Source organism: Bos javanicus, chromosome 4, assembly GCF_032452875.1.
Source record: "Bos javanicus breed banteng chromosome 4, ARS-OSU_banteng_1.0, whole genome shotgun sequence".
Classification (NCBI taxonomy): Eukaryota; Metazoa; Chordata; class Mammalia; order Artiodactyla; family Bovidae; genus Bos; species Bos javanicus.
The window spans coordinates 6,731,026-6,756,356 of NC_083871.1; the positions used below are offsets into that span (position 1 = coordinate 6,731,026).

General features: G+C 46.5%; 1 protein-coding gene across 2 annotated transcripts in view; it reads right to left on the reverse strand.

The window, feature by feature from the left end:
* Positions 1-25,331, reverse strand: part of VWC2 (von Willebrand factor C domain containing 2) — a 137,802-nt gene that overhangs the window by 97,994 nt on the left and 14,477 nt on the right. For both annotated transcript variants that reach the window (XM_061413356.1, XM_061413357.1), the window contains exon 4: positions 3,389-3,518. In XM_061413356.1, the coding sequence (XP_061269340.1) occupies positions 3,389-3,518 (130 nt within the window). The remainder of the gene's footprint in view (positions 1-3,388; positions 3,519-25,331) is intronic.

Consider the following 25,331-nt stretch of genomic DNA (forward strand, 5'->3'; position numbering starts at 1 on the left):
AATTCTTAGTGCCTCTCACATGTTTTCCAAGAAAGTGTGTCTAATAATGTGAAATCTCTGTATTTATCTTAAAAGTTTTGTAAAAACTGTCCTTTTCCTCTAAAAAATAGCCATCCTCATTCTCTGGTAGAAATAAAGCTGTAAATAACTAACATCAAGTAGCAGTGAATACTCCAGGGGGATACACAATCCCTGTGAATCGTGCTTTTGGTGTACATATTTCCCCTCAGGTATAACATTCCACATTGGAGAACCAGAGTTAGTCCCAACAAGACTCTCACATTTCAAGGCCAAAGCCCTACATCTGTCAGCTTTCTTCCTCTGAGTACTCAGAGTAAGGAAACGTGCACACATGCAGGACGGAGCTTGAAGGGAATGTGTGTGGTGAGTGTGAGCTGCATGAAGCGCACGAGTGCCAGGGAGAACTCGGGATCCTGAAAGTCAGCAGAACACTCCCAGAACACAAACCACCATTTTATCAGAGAACATCCTTGGGAGATTAATCTATACAAGACAACAACGTGAATGTTTTAAGTCGCATGTGATTTGTGATCATTTATTTATATTCCAGGCATTCTTGATTTCAAACTTCTGCACCTTTGATGCAAGTGATTTTGGCAGCTTGCAACTGAACTGTTATTATGCTTCTGTTGGGAGAAGGAGTTAGTTAATGCCACAGGTTAAAACATTAGAGTGTGAAAGTGAAGACTGATTTCCCAAGATCAGGAGTTAAAACCTTCATGTTCCACCCAAGCTAAGTCTATCCAAGCATGTAATTTTATATAAGGCATCACTTCTGATGTCCTGTAATCTGTAACCTATCAGATGTGTAACTTTTTGTTATGAAGATACTGATTTTTGTGTGCAGCTATAGGGACAGACCACCATAAATTATTCACTGATCTCAACAGCTATTACAGGACTTTCATATCTGGGAGAAACTGTTCTCATTTTTTAAGCAAAATTTTCACTAAGAATTCCAGGCACCATCTGCCCTGTCAAGGTCAAAATACCCTACACCTAAAGAGACAGATGAAAACCAGATTATATCTAGTGAATATGTTATAACAAAACTTAAAGAGAACTTACATGATTAGACACATTTAAATTTATTTATGGGTCCATTTCTGAAAGTAAAAAGTTTTTTTATATAATTCGATCAAACCTTTGAATACAAATCCTTTTGTAATAATCCTTCTTAATCTAGCTTTTTTAAAAACATATTCATCCTCCTTCTAAGAGTCTCTAAGATAATACTCACCAAATCCTGCCTCATTTCATCTTATGCTGTCTCTCAAAGTTAGAGGCAGAGCGTTTAGAAGTTTGACTTCAGAACAACCATCTTCTCTCCCCTCAAAACATCAGTACAATATTAAAACATCCCGCAAGTCTCTGGTCAGACCTTATTTATACAGAATTTACTTTTGAACATTGTTTGCTTATCCAAAAAAAAAATTATGTCTTAATAATAAAAACTGAACCAAACAGAAATAAGTGACTTTAAATCTTCATAACATTTCAACATATTCACACAAGATAAAGAATTAATTCAAAGAATTTCTAACTCTATACTGTAACTGGGATATATCTTCAGGGCAAAAAGAACTGCAAAAAAATCGTGAACTTTGCCCAGTAGGTTTCATGCTGATTGTGGTACAAACAGAAGATATCCTGCGTGTTTTACGGAAAAGAACAACTAAGCAAATATATTGATAATATTGAGTTATATACAGAGATGGGGACAAAGATAGAGATCAAAAGACATAAAGCAAACAAAACAGGGAAATTTGAACAATGGGTATAGATAGTGAAGGATATATCTCTGTTCCTTGTGCTATTTATCAATATTCTGTAGGTTTGAAATTTTTATAAAGCTTTTGGGGTTGAAAAAATCCTCAAGGATGCAAGTCACGTTTTCCTATCTTTTGTAAACATTGAGATGAGGACTCCCTGACTGTCTAAGGCCAAAACTTTGTTTTTTATCATAACTGACAAGTGAGACACAGTATCTTGGATACTTAGGACGCCAACTATTTGAGCCACTTGTATTGAAGCTATTCACTAAATACTGTTGACTCGGGGAGAGGCGGAACCAGGCCGCCAAGCTCAGCGCACTGCAGCCTGGACCTCAAAGGTCCTGGTCCCAAACCTACGCAGTTACCAGCTCCCCCTTCTCCAGGCTCCCTTCTCTCCACAGCCCACTGAGATACTGCCGCATCCTGCTTCCACAGAAACTTCACCTCCTCTCCTATTGACTTCTTTCAAGAATCGAAAAATCTCCCGTGGTGACATCTGGCTGTCTGTGTGTGCCTGGAGGTGTCTGTGGCACCTCACAGCCACACAACAGCGATGGGCATTATGGCAGAATCTCAGAATGACCTCAGACACTAGTAACAGCCCCGGTAACCATCCGCCACTGACCAGGCCCACATCTCCTGGCTTGATGTCCAGCAGCTCCACAGCTGACAAGCTGGTAACCTCACAAGTAAGCTCATCACTTCTTTGACACACTCTGGCCATGGGGGAGTTGCTTTCATCTTTCTGAGACACCCTGCTCTGGCCTCATCTTGCATCATGGCCTTGGGGCCACACAGAGGCGGCCCAACACCCTCCCAAGGCAGGACCCCCCTGTACCTGAAGATGCGCTTGCGTGACCAGAGTCAACTCTCTTCCAAGCGCTTCATCCATCCACCCACCTGGGTCACAGTTGTTCAACCCCCCTCCTGAAGAACCCACTCTCATCAACACCCCCATAAGTGGTGCCCAGACAGGCTCAGAGCTCAGGTACAAAGCAGTTTCCACCCTGCAGGTTGAGGAGACACTCTCCCTGCCTAACCACGTCCCTCCTGCCATTTCTCTTTGACAAAGCACAGGAGGCTTCCGATCTCCCCTGGCCTCTCACACGGAAGAAGAGAGGCTTCTTTCTCTTCCTGCCGAATTTGCTTAAGAAAAATATTCAACGATGTTCCACGTTTAATTCACTTAGTAATGAAAAGTAAATGAGCCCAACCGGCATGTTTGATTTGTGGCGGAAAGAGAGAAACTGCTTTGCAAGAACAAACAAAGTTAAATTAAAGTAAGCGACTCGCCCCGACAGTGGAAATTGAATTTTCCTCCAAAGAACTTAAACACCTTTAAAGCATGGAACTGATATCAACAAGAGGGCTGGCCTTACTGGAACCCAGCTCCCGCAGGTTCCCCGGGGCCCAGAGGGCAAGGACTCGCGTGCTAGGGCGTGGATGCAAATACCGAAACTCACAAGCGTCCCATCCTGCAGCCTGCTCTTCCCGTCCTGCGTCTCATCGTGCCTCTCTTCCTGCGTCCACGGAAAGCGCTCGGGAACGCGTGCGTCATCGCGGGGCGCAGGGCTAACCGCGCAGGCACCTACCGTTTTTGCAGATGGGGCAGCACTGGTCCGGCTCGTACACGGGGTCCACGCACTCGGTCTGTGGACACGCGGACACCGCGCACAGCACTTCCCCGCTGGCCTCGCAGCGGCACCGCTCGCACGGCGACACCTGCAACACAGGCCACGGTCAGGGGCAGCGTCTCCGTCCTCTGCTGAAACCTCACACACTTCCCCAGCCCACGAGGACAGGGACTGACGTTGAGGAGGCTCCCCTGGGCGTGAGTACACCGACTCACCGGGGACCCCGAGGTTGCTCTCTCCCTCCTCGCTCCACACTGGGGAGCCTCTATTTTTATTAACCCACATAGTGAGCTTCTTTACAAACTTTGTTGAAGAAAGATTTTTGTTTCCCTAAAAATTACACAGCACGTTGTACTGAGTTCTTGCCCACCCAGGCATCCTGTAGATCCTGCATAGCCCTGCCCAGGGCCAGCCGGCCTTCAGGGCCCACTCTTATCATCTCTGCCCAGTGAAGAAAGCAGAGCAGGACAGGAAGGGGAGGGGTGATGGAAGGAGAAACCTAGGGCTTCTCAGAGCTGGGCATCTGGCCAGGGGCTGTCCCAACACGACCTCATTTAACGCTCAGGGCAGCAGTAACCACACCTACTCCAATGGTGGTCCTTGTTTCTGGCAAGGAAACTGAGGCTCAGGTGTCAGGCAATGGGCCACAGGTGGGGCAGACCTTTCATCAGAGGCAGGGCTTCGGCTCCAGAGCCCAGGGCCACTCCTGGGCCGTCGCTTCCATCACCCAGTGTCACCACATCCTTCACATCCTGGTGCCAACTGGCCTCGCTGAATTTGCCAGCCTCTGGCCCCAATGCCCCCTTTTTGGCTCTCTCCAATCCAGCACAATAAGGGGCTTCCCAGGTGGTACTAGTGCTAAGGAAGCTGCCTGCCGAAGCAGGAGATCTAAGAGACGTGGGCTCCATCCCTGGGTCGGGAAGGTCCCCTGGAGGAGGGCGTGGCAAGCCACTCCAGTATTCTTGCCTTGGAAATCCCATGGACAGAGCAGCCTGGGGGGCTACGATCCATAGGGTCGCACAGAGTCAGACACTACTGAAGCGACTTAGCATGCAGTCGAGCATTATGGCCATTCCTGGCAAGGCTGGACACTGCCAACAAATCCCCCTGTAGTAACTCAGACAGGTCGTGGTGGGGATGATATTTATTTTCCTGGAAATCCCCAGTGGAGTGAGTTGTCATCTGGGTTGACCCATGATAAAGTGAAACAGGACATGCAGACCCAGCAATCGGACCCTGTGATGTGGGACAGTGCAGATGAGGGGAGGACTGTCAAACTGAGTTTTCTGGACAGGGAAGCCCTGATTCACTTTTGCTGGTAACACCTGTGGCACAACCAGCACCACACAAAGGACTCTCATGGCTGCTCCCTCAGACTAAACAGTGCAGATGCCCCAAACTGGAATCTCCACTCAGTGAGCTGACATCTCCACCGAGGGGCTCGCTTACTGCATGAAGCAAAAGCTCTACTTGTACTCAAAGGCATGGTTATCAGGCACTAAACCACTTGTAGCTGAGAATCAGGAGTGAGGGGATATGAGTGTGTGTGTTCACACTTGAAAAGTAGGAGAAATAAGACACTGAAAAAACACTTTAGAGTTGCCCAGAGTTGACTGGTTTGCATTACAATCTTAGAAGTTAAAGTCAATCTGCCAGCAATGTAAAGGCACATATTTGAGACGTGGTGCAGGCATGGGAAGGTTCTCTCGCTTCCATAACGAGCATGGCTCCGCTGCTCCCCTTCTGTCCTCTGTCTCCTACCAGTTCCCCGCTCAGCCAGTAGCATCCTCGTGTCCAGGGTGGGTTCACTCAGTGAGCAGGATAGGAAAAGAATTGTGGAATTTTCAAAAGCAGAGATCCTGAGTTGCAAGGGCTCCAGCTCACTATAGGTCAGAGGCTCCAGAGTGGAGGCATAAAGCGCAGAGTGGGTGGGTTAGACAGAGAGGAGGCACTTCCCACTCCAGAAGTGAGGATAGTCCCACTGGGAGGGCTGGAGACTCAGGGAAGAGCAAGAGGGCCGGGAGTCACTGCCGTCTGTCCCCAAGAAACGGGCACAGGGAGCTCCCTGGTGGGCCACCGGTGAAGACTCCATGCTCCCAATGCTGGGGCACAGGTTCAATCGCCAGGGTCAACTAAGATCCTGCATGCCTCATGGTGTGGCCAAAAAAGGGCAACAGCCAGGCACCACACACACCCTGGCTGTCATGCAGGAAGCAGGAAAAAGCCCCATTTGGGTTTGGGAATTTGAAAGGAGAGAAGGGCCCTCCTGTCCTGTCCCCAGGACAGGGCCAGAAAGGCTTCATCACAGGTCCTAAGTAGCCCCTCCTGGAAATCAGTCTTCTTCCTGCTCTGGGCCTGAGACAGCACCCTGCCCCACCACAGAGCCGTACTCAAATCACACAAGCAGCTTGGACTGCTGTTTTCTTTAAGGACTGCAACTTGGGACTTCCCTGGTTGTCTGTGTTGAGTCCTGCCTCAAGGCCACAGAAGCAGAGCCCAGAACCAAAGTCACCTCTGAAGCTGACTGACCCCCTTTGTAACTGTTATCAAAAGCCCCCGTGATCTTCACGAACAGATTAGGTGACTCTAAATTAGGCAAAGATGCCAAACAGGTGGTGCCAGTAGTAAAAAATCCACCTGCCAATCCAGGAGACATAAGAGATGCGGGTTTGAGCCCTGGGTCAGGAAGATCCCCTGGAGGAGGGCATGGCAACCCACTCCAGTATTCTTGCGTGGAGAATCCCATGACAGAGGAGCCTTGAGGGCTACAGTTCCCAGGGTCGCAAAAAGCCGGACACAACTGAAGTGACTTAGCACACACACATACCACCCTACACTGCCCTAACCAGTCACCTAGTGCCAACCTTCCAGCAGGAATTTTCTTTGTTTGAAGGCTATAAAAATCAGCTACTAACCTACGAAGATCATGGCATCTGGTCCCATTACTTCATGGGAAATAGATGGGGAAACAGTGGAAACAGTGTCAGACTTTATTTTGGGGGGCTCCAAAAACACTGCAGATGGTGATTGCAGCCATGAAATTAAAAGACGCTTACTCCTTGGAAGAAAAGTTATGACCAACCTAGATAGCATATTGAAAAGCAGAGACATTACTTTGCCAACAAAGGTCTGTCTAGTCAAGGCTATGGTTTTTCCAGTGGTCATGCAGGGATGCGACAGTTGGACTGTGAAGAAAGCTGAGTGCCGAAGAATTGATGCTTTTGAACTGTGGTGTTGGAGAAGACCCTTGAGAGTCCCTTGAACTGCAAGGAGATCCAACCAGTCCATTCTAAAGGAGATCAGTCCTGGGTGTTCTTTGGAAGGAATGATGCTAAAGCTGAAACTCCAGTACTTTGGGCACCTGATGTGAAGAGTTGACTCATTGGAAAAGACGCTGATGCTGGGAGGGATTGAGGGCAGGAGGAGAAGGGGACGACAGAGGATGAGATGGCTGGATGGCATCACTGACTCGATGGACATGAGTTTGGGTGAACTCCAGGAGTTGGTGATGGACAGGGAGGCCTGGCGTGCTGCGATTCATGGGGTCACAAAGAGTTGGAAACGAGTGAGCGACTGAACTGAGCTGAACTGAACCTACGAAAACTGTTGACTCTCCCCAGTCTGTCAGGAAGTCTGCCCGCTGTACTCACAGCGCCCACATTATCTCTGTTCTTTGTCCTTAATAAACTCACTCCCTTCTGAAATGCTCTGTGTCTGGAAATTATTTTCCAACCCATGCTCAAACTGCCTCAACAGTCCAGTGGTTAAGACTCTGCACTGTCAGTGCAGAAGGCCCACGTTCAATCTCTGGTCAGGGGACTAGATCCCACATACTGCAAGCCACAACAAAGCTAGAAGATCCCATGCTGACTTGGCACAGCCAAATTAACTCATGAATAAATTAAGTAACTTAAACTAATAAATAAGTTTTTTTTTAAAAAGGTTAGCAACTTGATCAAAGGTTGGATTGTGGGTTTTACTATCATGAAATATTTGGAAATCCTGGTTCAACTATGCGGAGGTTTGTTTACTTCTCAAAAATCGGAGTTTAGGCTTACAGTCAAGATCACAAGGGTGTTCCTCCCAGACTTCAGCCCATGCTCTGCCTTCCCCAACCACGTGTGTGGCTGAAAACCCCCTTGCCCAATGGTAGCAGGCGGGGGCAGCAGACTGGCCTCTAGGACCCTGGTGGGAGGTCGGCCTGCCCAGGGCCTGATTGGATTCCACTCGGCTGCTCTGACTCCAGGCGCCAGGTCTGAGCACTGCCCGAGCCACAGAATCCTCAGCTACCAGCTCGAGCCCCAGAAGGCCTCCTGCCACCCCCATGTTCTCTGCCCTTCAGTGCAATCTGAAGGTAAGGATGCCTAGTGCATTCCTGAATCTGTGAGCAGCAACGTAAGCTTCTAAGGTGCATTTCTGCAGTCTCTCCTGTTAGCAATAGCTACCTATACTGTGTATAACACATCCAATGACTGGAATATCACCCTCTGCAGTCTTCCAGTTACAAATCCAAGTTTTGTACATATCAGAAATTAGATGCAGAGCCTGGAAGAGCACTTGGTCATTTGAGGAAGAGGAGTCCACTCTCAAGGAACCCACCATGGACTGGAGTAATCAACTGTTGTGTTGAAGGAGAAGAACACGATTCTTCAGAATGAGAGTAAAGATAAGCTCTATGTCATTCATTCACTTATCCCAGTCCTGAGGCCAGATGACGAGCCCCCACTGTGTGCTATTTCCAGAAAGGTGGGAACATGGGTCATGGCTGGGAGGGGGGATGATGGCTAGGAAGCCTGGTGAGGGGCCAGCAATTGACCAGCCTGGGATCCAAGTCTGGATGCCGAGGGCCTCTCTGTCTCACAGGCCTCCTCTGCTTTCAGAGTCACCCCAGTGACCGTGACTTACAAACAGCTTTAAAGTGGATCTCATCTGAAGGGTTTCCTTAAAGAATCTGCCTGCAATGCAGGAGACCGTGGTTCTATCCCTGGGTCAGGAAGATCCCCTGGAGAAGGAAGTGGCAACCCACTCCAGTATCCTTGCCTGGAGAATCCCATGGACAGAGGAGCCTGGTGGGCTATAGTCCATGGGGTTGCAAAGAGATGGATACTACTAAGCAACTAACACTTTCACTTTCAACCTGAAGCAAAACCATGAAGAACAGACTTGCCGGAACATGTTTTCGCTGAACCATCTATGAACAGATAAAAGAAAGATACTAACTTGACAGTGACTAGAATGTTTTCATAGTTAGAACCTTAGAATGCTCAGTAATGACGTACATGTCCATATCACATGTGCATAGGCAGTAAGACTCTACATTAAATACTGAGTTTATTTCTAAACAATTAAGTAGGAACAAGCAATGGAAGTCACACATGAAATGATTCTTAAATGTAAAATGAGGCCTTCATGATGGATACTGCTTGCAACAATCGCCTCACACATAAATGATCTGTATAAGTGAGTAGTGGTTTGGGAAGACCTTCTGTGCAAGTCATCTATTAGTGGTTGTATTTTATCCCATATATTTCACATTCATGAATTCAGGTGCAGTCAGATCTCTGTCTGTAAGGAGCTTTGCCTTGTGTCATTTCATAACCATGATTATCATCATTATAACTGTGAGAAGGACCAGGCTGTGAAACACAGCAGAAAACTACTGTGTTCAAAGGCAGAATTCGAATCCCACTCTTGTCTGTGTCCTAAATGTCTTTCTATTCTCAAAGCAGCAACTTATTTTGTACAACATGTACTTTTTTTTTTTTTACTTCTTTTACCCAGCATTGTGACCTTGAGATGTATCTCTGCTGTAGCATACCATTCCTTTTTGATCATATTCCATTGGATAGACATGCTGCTGTTTGTGTATCCATTTACTTGCTTATGGACATTTGGGTTGTTTCTAGTTTGGGGCTGTTACCCATAAAGCTGCAATGAAAACTTGGGGACACAGAAAAGAAACTAATTTCCAGACACTTCCTGCTGCTCCATCCCGCCTACACAGCACCTTCTCCTCACCATCCGGCAGAATGTCCACCTTCTTGGGAATACCAATATACTTTTCTTAAATCCAGTTTCTACACATCTTTCTGTCCTGTGCTGCCAGAAAAGGCCGGTGGCCCAGGTGAGAAGTCAAAGATTCCTTGTGTCACCTGAATTCTGCTGTCTGACTAACAACCAGCATTATATTTCCAATCTAGGACTTTGTCCTGGGGTTGCTGGCATGGAAGCCATGAAACCTCACTAATTCCACACTGAATGCAGATGCCCCTGCCAGAACAGATGAATCAGAGACCATGAAAATCCTAGTTAAATGTCCCAAGAAATTGTAACATTTTCATAGATGGGATTAATTTATGCACGAAGAGATGTCAGCCCAGACCTTTCTCAACTAAAATCATTCAACCTGAAATAAACTCTTCTCTTTATTTCATCCATCAGCAGAGAGATCCTCTTTATTTTTCTAACTGTTGTACTGTTGGATTCTGCAAAGTAAGATTAACATGAAAACAAAGAGAAACACTGAAATCTGGGGCTTCCATCTCCCTTCCCCTTTCCTGCTCCCCCATCCTCTCCTTTCTTTGAATCTCTGTAAGACCCAGGGCCCCTTGAATTCCTCCAGGCACACTGGCCAAGAGTGCAGTCCTACTCCCAGCCTGCAGTCAGCTGCTAACTAGATTCAGCACAACTCAAGAGCCAGGGCTGAGTCCCTGTCACATTGGGATAGTTATAGCAACTGAGCTGGTGCAAAATGCTGCACAGTTTCAATAAATATTGACTGAATCAAGGAAAAAATGGTTGGAAAGACACAAGAGCTAAAATTAACTTGCACAGCATATGAGAAACAGAAAAAAAAAAAATGAAATCTACAGCTTTGCTTCAGAAAGGGCTGGTCACCTGGTGAGGAGCTCTGAAGGATTAGACACCCACACACAAGGCAAAGGGAAGACAGATCCTTCTATTATGAGGGATCAAGATTTGGATTACATGCTTAATCCACAAGCGGACGAGAAGATACAGACGTTAGAATGATATAAATACAAAAACGGAGACTTACAGAAAGGATCCGACAGTGCATAGAGGGATGTGTGGAAATTAGGCCCCTAAACCCACAGCCTGACATCAGTAAGCAATTCCTGGAGATTCTGGAGCAGTCCAGTCCTGCATGTGGGAAGCAGGTGTCCCCCATGCTCTGCCTGTTACATCTCTCCTACCTGTTCTACTCTGTGTGCCACAGTTTCCTATAAATAGAGAAAACTTACATGGAATACCTGAGGACTCATACTCTGACAAGCTAGAACCAAGATTGCTGGGAGAAATACCAATGATTTCAGATATGCAGATGATACCACTCATGGGTAGAAAATGAAGAAGAACTAAAGAGCCTCTTGATGCCGATGAAAGAGAGAGTGAAAAAGCTGGATTGAGACTCAACATTTTAAAAAGTAAGGTCATGGCATCCAGTCCCATCACTTCATGGGAAATAGAAGGGGGAAAAGTAGAAACAGTGATAGACTATTTTCTTGGGCTCCAAAATCACTGCAGACAGTGACTGCAGCCATGAAATTAGAAGATGCTTGCTCTTTGGAAGGGAATCTATCACAAACCTAGATAGCGTATTCAAAAGCAGATACGTCACTTTGCTGACAAAGGTCCGTATAGTCAAAGCTGGGTTTTTCCAGTAGTCATATATGGATGTGAGAGTTGGACCATAAAAAAGGCTGAACGCTGAAGAATTGATACTTTCAAATTGTGGTGCAGGAGAAGACTCTAGAGAGTCCCTTGGACTGCACGGACATCAAACCAGTCCATCCTAAAGGAAATCAACCCTGAATATTCATTGGAAGGACTGATGCTGAAGATATAATGTTTTGGCTACATGATGTTGAGAGCCGACTCATTGGAAAAGACCCAGATGTTGGGGAAGACCGAAGGTAAGAGGAGAAGAGGGTGGCAGAGGATAAGATGGTTAGATAGTATCACTGACTCAATGGACGTGAATTTGAGCAAACTCTGGGAGATAGTGGAGGACAGAGGGGTCTGGAGTGCTGCAGTCCCATGGACTGCAGACTCAGACACAACTTAGCAACCAAACACCAACAAACATACTCTCTTACTTACCCAATGGACCAACTTCAAATACAAATATGGAAGTTACCAGATGTGGACACACCCACCCTGCATACGGGTTTATGCAGGCATGGGTCCTGGGACAGAAAGACAGGAACAGGCTGCCCAGGACCTACCACCAAATCCTCCCACCTCCACTGGCTGATCCCATAGGCTCCCTACCTAAGAGAATCCTGTATCTCACAGGGACATAAAGACATACCGAAGTCATTCACCTCAGTGCCCAGTTGCAGACAATGGCAGGTGCCAACTGAGCTATATGCATGTCACAACCCCTAAAGGCGAAGCTGTCCCTAGGGGCTGGAGGGAGAGGAAAGAGTATAGACTGGAATGGGGGTAAGTCAGCTGCAGAAGAGGCGGCAGGCAGAGAAGGGGCCCCATCCGGGTAGAGAGGATGAATCACTGCTCCTCAGGTCCCTCCTGGGGCCAAGAACCCACCCTAAAGAGACTCAGAAATCTGACCTGGTGAGAACAAACATTTTCTACCATCAGCAGAACTAAAAGAACTGTTCTGAAACTAAAGAACAAGAACTCAGTGTTAGTGCATCTGAGTTTTATTTATATATTAGTCATTCAGTCATGTCCGACTCTTTTGTGACCCCATGGACTGTAGACCATCAGAGTCGTCTGTCCATGGGATTTTCCAAGCAAGGATACTGGGGTGGGTTGCCACTGCCTTCTCCAGGGGATCTTCCCAACCCAGGGATATACTATGACTTTTTTTGGTTAATTATTCTGATAATCTCTAATTAAGGAACAAGTTGCCATGCAGAGATACATACAAATTTTAACTCTTTTTTTTTTTTCAGGAGAAGTTTTTCAATAGTTTTAAAATAAAAACTAATGTAAGTGTTTTCAAGTTTAAGATACTACATCACTTTCTCATTTCATTTTTTTAATCTGCAAAACAACAATCTAAATAAAGTTTTGAAACAAGAAAATTTTCTTAAAAGAGAATTCCTCTGTTCACATGTTATCTTTTCTCTCCCCACCGAATGGATTGTAACTTCTTTAATAACCACTCTTTACTTTTCTGATGTTGTATTTTCATAGGATAAAGTTATTTTAAGAAAAAATTTAATGTGATAAAAGAAAATGTTATCGAAACTAAAAAAAAAAAAGAGAGAGAGAAAGAAAGAAATAAGAGGCAGGAGCTAAAATTGCCCTTCCCTAAAAGCAGTCTAGGCTTGGCCCTGGATGACAGCATCCTCCCAAAACCACTGCCACACTTCTGTCACCAGATGGCGAGAGTGTCCTTTCTAGCTGCTAAATGTCTTCCCCAAAGTGCCCAGAGTCACACTTGTGAGCAGGATGCACTTAAGGGGAATCAAAAAGTCCCTTCTACTTAAACCACAGGTCTCATCAGCTTCTGATGACTGGGAGCTGGGTTATTTTGGAGCTGGAGGAAAAGGCAGGAGAAATGCTTTTCAACCCTGCTTTTGTATGGAGTGAACACACACCCGCAGGGCTGATGTACGGCCAAGGAACCTGCTTAGCAAGTCAGAGCAGTGGCTGGAACTGAGAGTCTGATCAGGGCCCTGGATCATTCAGGTACCAACTTCACGAGTATGTCCTGGGCCAGTCTTTCTACTCTGACCAGTATCTCCTGACTCCTAGCAAGAAGCCTGAAAAATGCTATGCGGGTCCCAGCTTTCTTTTCAACAGTCACTTTGGACTAAATCCTTCCCCAACCTTACTACAGGTTCCACATCTGAAACTGTCTTAAATTAGAGCAAGGCCTCACTAAGCCCCTAAGCAGCAGAGGCCTGCCTCGGACACGGGGCACCACCAGCAGCCTGCATCTCCCAGGCTCTGAGCGCTCTCTGAGCTCCACCCCTGTCCATCAGGGCCACAGGGGGTGCCCACTCCCTGTAAGGCTCTCTGTCCTCCCACTACCACAAGGACAGCAGCTCTGGAGTGAAATGAACCTGATCCACAGCCAGCTTCCAGCCACCACACTAGTCAATGGTCCTTCGCAGCTACAGAAAGCGGCTGCTTCCTCTGCCTTTAGAGATTTTTGTTTTGTTTTGTTCTTTTTGTCTTTCCCCTGGCTGTCAGAGAATGGATTTGCACACAAAGGGACTTAATTAAGAACTGTCCCCAGGAGCTGTCAGTTTCCAGTCTCAAGAAGAACACAACTTCACCCACCACACACACACACACACACACACACACACACAGAGCAGACGAACAGAACAACAGTCTGACAACCCGACAAGGCCCTGCTTTCTTCTCAGGCACCAAAGACTGACTTTTTCTCCTTTATAGTTTAGCTTGAAGCAGGACCCTCTGTCTAACATCTTTCAAAACTTCTTGTGAATAAGTCCTCTGGGTAAATTTGGATCATGCAGGAACTCACTCACAAGGGGGAAAATGTGGACAGTGTTTACATGGTGTATTTCACCTGGCAGCAAGCCGTCAAGTAGTTGGGATGAGAATGAAGAAGGCTGCTTCTTCTGAGATGAAGACCCAGACCTGGTGAGTGTCCTGGAAGGGTCCCGATCTGACAGATCACACAGTCAAATAAGATGCAGCAAAAAGCCTGCTGGCCTCCTGTTAAGAGCTGAACATTTGTAAATTCATATGGTTAAAATTCATACGGTGAAGCTCTCACCCACAGCATGATGGTCTCTGGAGGGAGAGCCTGTGGGAGGTCCTAAGGGTAAGATGAGGCCGAGTTCATGAGGGTGAGGCCCTCAGGGTGGGCTTAGTGTCCTCCCGTGAGAGGAGGAAGGCCCTCTCTCTACCTTCTGAGGACATGGTGAGAAGGTGGCCATGTACAAGACAGAGCGAGCAGAATCAGACGCTGGAGGCACCTCAATCTTAGACTTCAACTCTCCAGAACCAAGAGAAGCAAATTTCTGTTGTTTCAGGCACCCAGTCTCATGTATTTCACTCTAGCAGCCTGAGCTAAGACACGACCTGCACCCGCATTTCTGCAGTGGAGAGAGGTGTGTGTCCACGTGGACCCAGCCCTGGCCTCCAGCTCTTGGCTTGCTGCAAACAGAGCTGGCAGAGAGGAGGCGGGGCCAACAAGGTCTGGAGTAACCCCAGCCTGGACCCCACTCCCAGTAGGGAGGGCCCCTCTCTTCCCACTTGGGATCAGGGGGGATGGTGAGATTTTGATGGAACAGCTTTAGTACTTTACCTATTCACAGATTTCTAAAATTAAGACCTTAATAGACGGGACATGAGGCCAACTGGGCATGATCACCCACTCAGGCCAAATGGGGGGAAAAGGCCAGGGGAGCAGTTCTGTTAAGGCCAAACTCCTTCTGGGACCTCCCTGGTTGTCCAGTGGTTAGGACTCAATGCTTCCACTGCCAGGGCCCAGGTTCAGTCCCTGGTCGGGAACTAAGAGCCCACAAGTTGAGTGGTACAGCCAAAAAAATTTGAAAAGCCCAACTCCTCTTAAATAATGAGAGGATCTAAATTCTTTTTTTTTTTTTTTTTGGAATTAGCATAAAGGTTAAAGATAAGTAATCCTTAGGAGAAAGAAGCAATAAAATGAATGGGCTTCCCTGGTGGCTCAGTGGTAAAGAATCTGCCTACAATGCATGAAACGCAAGAGACATTGGTTTGATCCCTGGGTCAGGAAGATCTCCTGGAGAAAGAAATGGCAACCCACTCTGGTATTCTTGCCAGGAAAAATTTCATGGACAGAGGAGCCTGGTGGGTTACAGTCCATGGGGTCACAAACAGCTGGACATGACTGAAGCAACTGAGCATGCACAGCCTTCCTTTAATATACAAATGACAAAAACTAAGTGTCTTCCAAGAGCAGGCTTTTAAAAGGTGGGTGTGAGATGTGATGAGAGGACTGGTTTCCTTGGGGATACAAGTTCAGAAATGAGGCAGTGAAGTGGTGATAACAGGGAGTGGTGGGGACTCTGGCAAATGGAGAAAGCACTTAACACACTGAAGCCCATGTGTGTATCCCTTCCTGACACACAGACATGTACACATTCCGGAAGCACACAAAACCATGCCGCTTTCTTTCAGCATTCTTCACTTGGGATGGAAGTAATAATGCTTAAACGCTAAACGGGGAGAGATGAAGACCTCCAGAGGCGTGCTGACTCAGTGGAGCTGGAGGGAACAAGGGTCACAATCGCCAACTAGAAAGTGGCCACGTGGACACATCTGAGGTTGGAGCCTGGCTCCCAGCAGCCTGCCTCAGCTGTCAATCACCCAGCAAGTGCTGGGCCACGGGCTGAGCCTGGAGCACAGGCATCCTCAGCTCACACCTTTGGCCCCTGCACTTCCCCTTGAAGCTCAGCCTCTTCCACAGCATCCTGCAGTTACAACAGGCCAGCCCAGCGGTTTCTCCAGTTAATGAGGTCCCTTTCCACAGAGGTTTAAAACACCATGGGGCTCACTCACAAAAAAGGGACCATCTTTGAGCTCAGACACCTCCCTGAGAGCCAACCTTTCAATTGTGCCAGTGGCCCCTCACTGTTACCCCGGAGCAAGCTGAGCTTACTTCCTTGGCTCCCTGGAGGGCACAGGAAGCCTGAGGGCAACTCTGTTGCCAGCGGGAGGTGACCTGAGCCGAGTGGTTGACATCACAGCACAGTTTATCCCTCAGGCCACTGGCGTCCCCTGCTCCTCACAGGCCCAGGCAAAGGCAGCAGGCTTGTCAGAATTCTTTCTCTTCCTGACTCCCAGACCTTGACGTTTCTGCAAGTGTGACATGACTCAACTACTGGCCCGTGGAGGCAAAGGTGCTCCAGGCGGCCCTGCTCCCTGTGGGAATGGATGGCCAGCATCCTGTCCACCCGGCTTCCCTGCACTGGGGCCTGGGGAACAGAGATGCCCCTATGACAGCGTCCACCGGCCGGGAGCCCTGTGTCCCCAGAACATGACTGTCAACAATTCAAGAGTGTGACCAGGCCTAAAACTATGGCTCCCAACATCTCAACAGGGATGAATAAATATGAGTCCTGGCTTGTTGAAATGAACTTTATTTGTTTCAAGCCTTCTGAAACAAAACTATTGAGATAGATTTGGGGGGAAAAAAAACTCACAGAATTTAAAAGTAAAATGCAAGTAACGATTTTTTTTTAATGATTTTGTGACATGGAGCGTTATTAAAGTCTTTTTTGAATTTGTTAAAACATTGCTACTGTTTTATGTTTGGGTTTGGGGGCCACAAGGCACATGTAATCTGAGCCCCCCAACCAGGAATCAAACGGGCGCTCCCCGAGGTGAAAGGCGAGGTGTTAACCCTGGACCACCAGGGAAGTCCCCAGGGACTTTTTAAAGTTGGACGAGGCAAACGTAAATGACTGTACCATGTCAACCTCCAACGAAAGCAAAGACACAAGACAGAAGGTCCAACCTCTCTAGTAGACTGTGTGTTACTATTTACTTCTGAGCTGCCTCTGGAGCAGAAGGGCCAGATCATGAAGAAGTGGCATCACTAGCTGTGGTTTTATACATGTGTGTGTATATATATACATACACACACACCTATGTGCGTATATATAAATATATACACACCTGCTGCTGCTAAGTCACTTCAGTCGTGTCCGACTCTGTGCGACCCCATAGACGGCAGTCCACCAGGCTCCCCCGTCCCTGAGATTCTCCAGGAAAGAACACTGGAGTGGGTTGCCATTTCCTTCTCCAATGCGTGAAAGTGAAAAGTGAAGGTGAAGTTGCCCAGTCATGTCTGACGCTTTGTGACCCCATGGACATATATATATAGATTTATATATATACACTTAAATATATTATATTGGAGAAGGCAATGGCACCCCACTCCAGTACTCTTGCCTGGAAAATCCCATGGATGGAGGAGCCTGGTGGGTTGCAGTCCATGGGGTCTCGAAGAGTCAGACACGACTGAGCGACTTCAGTTTCACTTTTCACTTTCATGCATTGGAGGAGGAAATGGCAACCCACTCCAGTGTTCTTGCCTGGAGAATCCCAGGGATGGGGGAGCCTGGTAGGCTGCCGTCTATGGGGTCCCACAGAGTCGGACAAGACTGAAGCGACTTAGCAGCAACAGCAGCAAATACATTATGTAGTGTGTGTGAGTGTTAGTAGCTCAGTTGTATCTGACTCTTTGTGACCTCACAGACTATAGCCCACCAGGCTACTCCGTCCATGGAATTGTCTAGGCAAGAATACTGGAGTCAGTAGCCATTCCCTTCTCCAGGGGATCCTCCCAACCCAGAGATCAAACCCACGTCTCCTGCATTGAAGGTGGATTCTTCATCGTCTGAGCCACCAGTTTTTGTTGTTCGGTTGCTCCGTCATGTCTGACTCTTCAAGACCCCATGGACTGCAGCATGCCAGGCTTCCCTGTCCATCACTGTTTCCCAGAGCTTGCTCAAACTCCTATCCATCGAATTGGTGATGCCATCCAACCATCTCATCCTCTGTTGTCCCCTTTTCCTCCTGCCTTCAATCTTTTCCAGGATCAGGGTATTTTTCAATGAGTTAGCTCTTTGCATCTGTTGGCCAAAGTATTGGAGTTTTAGCTTCAGTATCAGTCCTTCCAATGAATATTCAGGGTTGATTCCTTTTGATCGACTGGTTTGATCTCCTTGCTGTCCAAGAGACTCTCAAGAACCTTCTCCAGCATCATAGTTCGAAAGCATCAATTCTTTGGTGAAGCTCATATAATGTTATGTACACTTAATATATAAGTGTGTGTATAAATATATACACACACATATATCTTTCTTTAGCTTTATTGGGATTCCTGAACCGGGAAATTGAGGTCTTTCAATGAGAAAGACCTATCACTATCTCTTCCCCACATTCTCTGCTACCTCTCTCAAAATTCTAACTGCACGTATGTCACTTCTCTCTCAATCCTCCGTGTCCCCACGCATGTCTTTCCTACATTCCACCTGTGCCCCTGTGTTTCCTTCTGGGCCACGGCTTCAAGTCCACCCCCAGGTTCACTAGATTATCTCAGAACCTGCATCTGCCATCCTGCCAAACTCTCCCCTTGAAGATCAGTTCTAATGACTGTAGCCTTCCTTTATAGAGGTTCTATCTGATTCCTTCCCAAAGCTGATGAGTACTTGGGATATAGTGATATTGTTTACCCATTCATTTTATTCCCGCATTTATTTCTCTAGGCATAAAAAATAATTCTCATTTATAGCCTGACATCTGAGTCTGATCTGACTGCTTTTGTCTCAGCTGCTTTTTCTCCTTATGTGTTATTGTTATTTTGACATCATATTCCTTGGAACTGTATTTGTGGGGAGTCTCTGAGGCCAGAGAGTGTTTGCCTCTGCCAGATACCTGTGGGCACTGCCAGTCTGGGGCCCCTTTAAATGAAAACATTCCACGTGGATTATCCAGAGCACTCAGGGAAGCATGACCATCCATATCCACAGGAGGGCACGTGCAACTGCTGACCGTGAGCCCCAGCTGTGCCCACACTGAGGCTGTCCAGGGCTGTGTCTGCACTGCCCTCCTGCAGGACAGACTCTTCTGGGGAGCCTGCTTCTATGAGACATACCCTGATCTGACTCTCTCCACCTGTGGTCCTGGGCTTGCCACGTGCCCCAGCCTGGCCGTAAGTATCAAGCATCCAGGTCCCAGGCATCAGAGATGGCTGTCAGCCAGCCACCCCTGAAGCCAGCTGCCCCTCTGGCTGACTTTCCTCTCTGGATTCTGATGTCCACCTCCAGAGACTAATTTCTCTGTGAGTGTGTGTGTGTGTCTCTTTTTGCCATTTCTGATGTGCTTTTAAGAAGATGTGTTTTATTGTATGAGATCCAAGATTTCATGACTTTTATAAAAACAGTGGGTTTTCAGGCTATAAGTCTTCCATATTCTCAGGCAAAATCACCTGTGCCATGATAAGAAATGCACAGAGCCTTAATTTTCCAACGCTCTGTTTTTCCACGGGCCAGGGCCTCCCTGAGAACTCACAGGGCCATGGGCAGATGCCTGACATCATCGCTTTATGCATCCATTCGAAAGGCACTCTGTGTCCTGGCCGCACCCCAGTGCCCGGCAGAAATAGAAAGAGAAGTGAAATCCAGCTGGCAGGATCTCAGCCTTGGAACAGATAAGCAGCAAGAAGGATTTCCGGCTACGTGGTCAGAACCATGCCATGAAGGATGGCTACAGGGGCTGCAGACTTGAGTGGAAAACTGGAACCTTTACTCAAGCTCACAACTGTTCTATCTGAAACAGGCTTGGTCTTTCCCCTCAAAATCAGCCCCAGGATTCCTCTGCCATTTAAAAGCAAACCATCAACAGCCGTGGGGTCTGAATGAGTTGCCTCCACCTACCTGCCCGGCAGACACCCCGTGCCCCATGACCAACCTCCGGGCACATCTCTCTCTACAAGGTCCCTGCTCCTTGACTGGAAGGACCTGGCAGTTTGTCACTCTATCACCGGGATCTAGGCCAATGCCTGCAAAGATTTATTGAATAAATAAATGCAAGAATGAATTTTCTGTTGGGATGTATCAGATCCAAGGAAGGACTATTTACAGGAACACACAGCCCCCTAGAGTCACCTCCTAACAATGAGGACCTTCTTCATGGGCCATCCTCCTGGAGACCAAGTGCCTCACTGGAGGCAGGACCACTCCTGAGATGCTCACCCGCCAGGCCACACGAGCAGCAGGCTTTTGCTCTGCTATTTGTACAGAGCTCTGTGGGTTCTCACATCTCTCACCTCCTTCCTATAACATGACAGACAAGCAAGATCCTCTCTACAGTTTCCTAACAGCTAACAAGGAGGCTCTGTTGCCTGGACTTCGCAGTTGGTGGAGTGGTAAAAGCATCTGCCTGCCAATGCAGAAGACATGGGTTCGATCCCTGGGTTTGGAAGATCCCTTGGAGGAGGAAATGGTAACCAACTGCAGTATTCTTGTCTAGAAAACTGCTTGGACAGAGGAGCCTGGCAGGCTGCAGTCCATGGGGTTGCAAAGAATATGGGATCACAAAGAGCTGGTCATGACTGAGCAACTGAGCATGCACGATTATCATCCTTGGGCATAGAACAAGGGCTCACAGTGACACAAGGGCTCACAAGGACAGAGTCCTTGAAGTTCTAGAGACTGACTATCCATGCCAACTGAAGGACAAGGCTGGAGAGGGTGGCCAGGGTCCCTGAGCCACCTCTGATGCAGGCTGGCTTGTTTGATCTTGAAGAAGTTGCTGGTTTTATATGGTGACACCTCTTCACTTATGAACAGACAGCATCACAAAGCCACATGACTGCAGGACCATGGGAAAGTCAGGCCAGCGGGGAGATGGTCTCCTGGGGAGCCAAAGCCCTTCTCAAAAAGCAGCTTGGCCCTGGCAGATGGCTACCATCTGGGACTCCCCCTGTTCTCATGCAAACTGGCAATTGAAGTATCTGTATGAACTTCTCACTTGTTAAATGTCCTCTCCAGTGACACAAACAGCTGATGTTCTGCGAGCAAAGCAGAGCACTCCCTGGGCCAGGGCTGGTTGTCAGGCCATCAATCTGCCACCCCGGCCTGACGACCTTTGAGGTCCTACCCCCTGGTCAAGATCTGGAACCTACTGGAACCTTCCTCTTTGCCCTCAGGGAGCTCCCGGGGCTCAGAGCTCATGTTCTCCTTACAACTCAAGGTTTCATACTTTGAAGCCCACAGATGCTCATTTTGTTCCCTACGGCTTTGTCCCCTATGTTATAAGTGAAACATAACATACATCCACATAAACACAACCAAATTCATTCAGTGTTTACCAGGCCAGTATAAGCCTTTCCTTTTCCAGGTACCAGAAATTCTTCCAGCCACACACAAAATGCCCCTCCACCCCCTGGGATCAGGAAGATAAGGGAGCAGGGCTGGAAGGAAAGATCCAACAGACCAGGACTCAAATCCTGCCTCCTCACACCCTGTTACGAGCTTGATGACTTTCATCAAGTTACTTAACTGTTTTGAAACTTAGTTTTCTCTCCTTAAAGAAAACACCACCAACTCATCAGTCTGTTGTGTAATCACACCCCCAACATATAAAACATATAATCCCTGGATAAATGTTGGTTTTCTTCTTCTTGTCATAAAAGACTAAACTTTTAGGTTAGCAGATATTGGTCCTGTCTAAAACGTCTGTAAGACAATTGGTCCACACCAAAATACCCTTAAAATTTGGTCCTGTTCAGAGAATCCATGCCATATGATTTGGGACAGGACCAAACAGCAGGTACTTTTTCCTTTTCTAATGAATACAGTTGATTTACAATTCTGTGTCCGTTTCTGGTATACAGCAAAGTGATTCAGTTTTTTATATATATAAATATCAATATACATGTACATATAACTTCAAACTCGTTTTAGAAAAGGCAGAGGAACCAGAGATCAAATTGCCAACATCCGCTGGATCATGGAAAAAGCAAGAGAGTTCCAGAAAAACATCTATTTCTGCTTTATTGACTATGCCAAAGCCTTTAACTGTGTGGATCACAATAAACTGTGGAAAATTCTCAAAGAGATGGGAATACCAGACCACCTGACTTGCCTCTTGAGAGACCTATATGCAGGTCAGGAAGCAACAGTTAGAACTGGACATGGAACAACAGACTGGTTCCAAATAGGAAAAGGAGTACGTCAAGGCTGTATATTGTCACCTTGCTTATTTAACTTATATGCAGAGTACATTATGAGAAACACTGGGCTGGAAGAAGCACAAGCTGGAATCAAGATTGCTGGGAGAAATGTCAATAACCTCAGATATGCAGATGACACCACCCTTATGGCAGAAAGTGAAGAGGAACTAAAAAGCCTCTTGATGAAAGTGAAAGAGGAGAGTGAAAAAGTTGGCTTAAAGCTCAACATTCAGAAAACCAAGATCATGGTGTCTGGTCCCATCACTTCATGGAAAATAGATGGGGAAACAGTGGAAACAGTGTCAGACTTTATTTTTTTGGGCTCCAAAATCACTGCAGATGGTGACTGCAGCCATGACATTAGAAGACGCTTACTCCTTGGAAGAAAAGTTATGACCAACCTAGATAGCATATTCAAAAGCAGAGACATTACTTTGCCAACAAAGGTCTGTTTAGTCAAGGCTATGGTTTTTCCAGTGGTCATGTATGGATGTGAGAGTTGGACTGTGAAGAAAGCTGAGCTCCGAAGAATTGATGTTTCTGAACTGTGGTGTTGGAGAAGACTCTTGAGAGTCCCTTGGACTGCAAGGAGATCCAACCAGTCCATTCTGAAGGAGATCAGTCCTGGGTGTTCCTTGGAAGGAATGATGCTAAAGCTGAAACTCCTGTACTTTGGCCACCTGATGCGAAGAGTTGACTCATTGGAAAAGACTCTGATGCTGGGAGGGATTGGGGGCAGGAGGAAAAGGGGACAACAGAGGATGTGATGGCTGGATGGCATCACTGACTGGATGGACGTGAGTCTGAGTGAACTCCGGGAGTTGGTGATGGACAGGGAGGCCTGGCGTGCTGCGATTCATGGGGTCGCAAAAAGTCGGACACGACTGAGCGACTGAACTGAACTGAACTGATAACTTCTTCAGATTCTTTTCCATCATTGGTTATTACAAGATACTGAATATAGTTCCCTGGGCTATACAGTAAAGCTCTTGTTAAATAACTATTTTATATATAGTAATGTGTATTTGTTAATCCAAAACTCGTAGATCATCCCTTCCCCAGCCTTCCCCTTTCGTAACCATAAGCTTATTTTCTATGTCTGTGAGTCTGTTTCTCTTTTGTAAATAAGTTCAACTGTGTCATTATTTTGGGGATTCCACATATAAGTGATATCAATATCATACGATATTTGTATTTCTCTGTCTGACCTTCACTTAGTGTGATAATCTCTAGGTCCATGCACGTTGCTCCATGCCAAGGACCTCTTGGCATGGAGCAAATATCTTTTGAAAGTTTTGGATTGGACCAAGTGATCATACAGATATCAAGGACATTTTGGCATAGATTGAACATCTTATGGACCAGAGTTTTTAGGAAAGTTTGGATATGAACAAGTGTCCTGCAGGAACTTTTATAGTACTTATCTCATATGTGCATACAAAGTACCATGTGGAACAGGTAAAAAAAGCAGTCATTCACATTAAGTTTCTCCCACCTGAGTTAGGGGCACATCGAAAGATCTAGAGAAACCATATGGACTCTCCTTGCTTTAAAAATAAAATTGTTACCACTTAAATGGCTCTAGATAGAAAGGCAGAAACTAAGAAGTCCAGAATTCATCAAATCTTACTAGGAACCAAAACAAACTCAGTGGTAGCAACCACACACACATGAAACTGACTTCCATAAAAGAACGTCCACTTTATACAACTCAGTTCATGTTCTTTTGCAAAGGAAAACAATAATAGTATTATTTTGATTTAAGTAGCATCAGTAGAAAGAATACAAATCCTATTAGACTGAAAAACATGGAGAATTGTGTCTTTTTCCTTCTTGGCACTTTCTCATAATTGCATTACAGATCTGTTGAGATGATGATGCTTTTGATTCCAAATTTCATGTAGGTTGTTTTCCATTAATAAACTCCTAGAAAGGAGATTTTGTAGCAAGCCAGATGCTGAGGCCTCAGGAAAGGCATGTAACTCAGTGGTCCCCAAACATCTCACCCGTGACTCCCTCATTCACTGATTTCCTGTCCAACTTTCCCCGTGCTTTGAAAGACAGCCTAGCAAGGAGCACATATTAATAATTCATTTTCTCTTTTCTTCAAAGGCTTATACAATTGCCAATCAGAGCCCCTGATCTGCCACAATAACCAGTGTGGACACACAGAACTGATGTGATTCCAACAAAAGCAAAGTGAAAGTTTAGTTCTCCTGAGTGGCCTTACCCAGGGGAGTCCCACATTCATGAGATTCTGTGAAACGGGAAACAACCCTGCAGACCCCAATTCTGTCCTCACAGTCCCCAGAAATCAGGGTTCCCGGGAGGGGAACAAGTTCTTCTGTTGCTCAAAATGGAGTCATTTTTTAATGAAAGAATTTCAAATTTGACCTGCTGCTGGTCTGCATGGAAGTTCTCAGGGGCACATTTAAAAGTGAGGCCCTCGTGTGACACAAGCACCCACTGACTTAAGTAGCATGATAATTCCTGAAATGGTGCTCTGAATGGAACAGACACTGGATCACCGCGATCTGTGTGGGCAGCTTCATTATGTTTTATTTATGTTTCTCAGGCATTTTGTGCGCTACCCGTCCCTCTGCGCCTTTTCTATGAATTCGTTCTTCCAATCACTCTTGCTGATGCATCCTTGTCCCACCACACTCTTTACGCCTCCCTGGACCCAAGCCTATGAGGTCAACTCTGATCACTGACACCCAATGTTACAGGCTGGACTGGGTCCTCTCCCAGATTCAGACATTGAAATCCTAAATCCAAGAGCTCAGAATGCTACTGTACTTAGAGACAAGGTCTTGACAGAGGCCGTCCAGGTGAAATAAGGTCATACGAGTGGGCACTCGGGAAGACAGCCATCTACATGCCCAGGAGGGAGGCCTGGGGGAAACAGCCCCACCCACTCCTTGATCTTGGAGCCTTCAGGGCTGTAAGACAACAAACTTGTACTGTGGAAGCCACCACGTCTGTGGGATTTTGTTAAGCAAACGGAAAGGTGTTCATGTATAAAAAATATAAACCAAGAGACAGGCTTCCTTACTCAAAGTTGGAGACTTGTTGGTGTAAGAACAGGATACTAGGTATGACTTGAGAGGCAATGGAAGGCATTCTAGTAGTAACTATGCTTTTATCTGGATATACAAATGAAATTGCAAACACCCCCAGCGGGATGAGGGTATTACTCTAAGT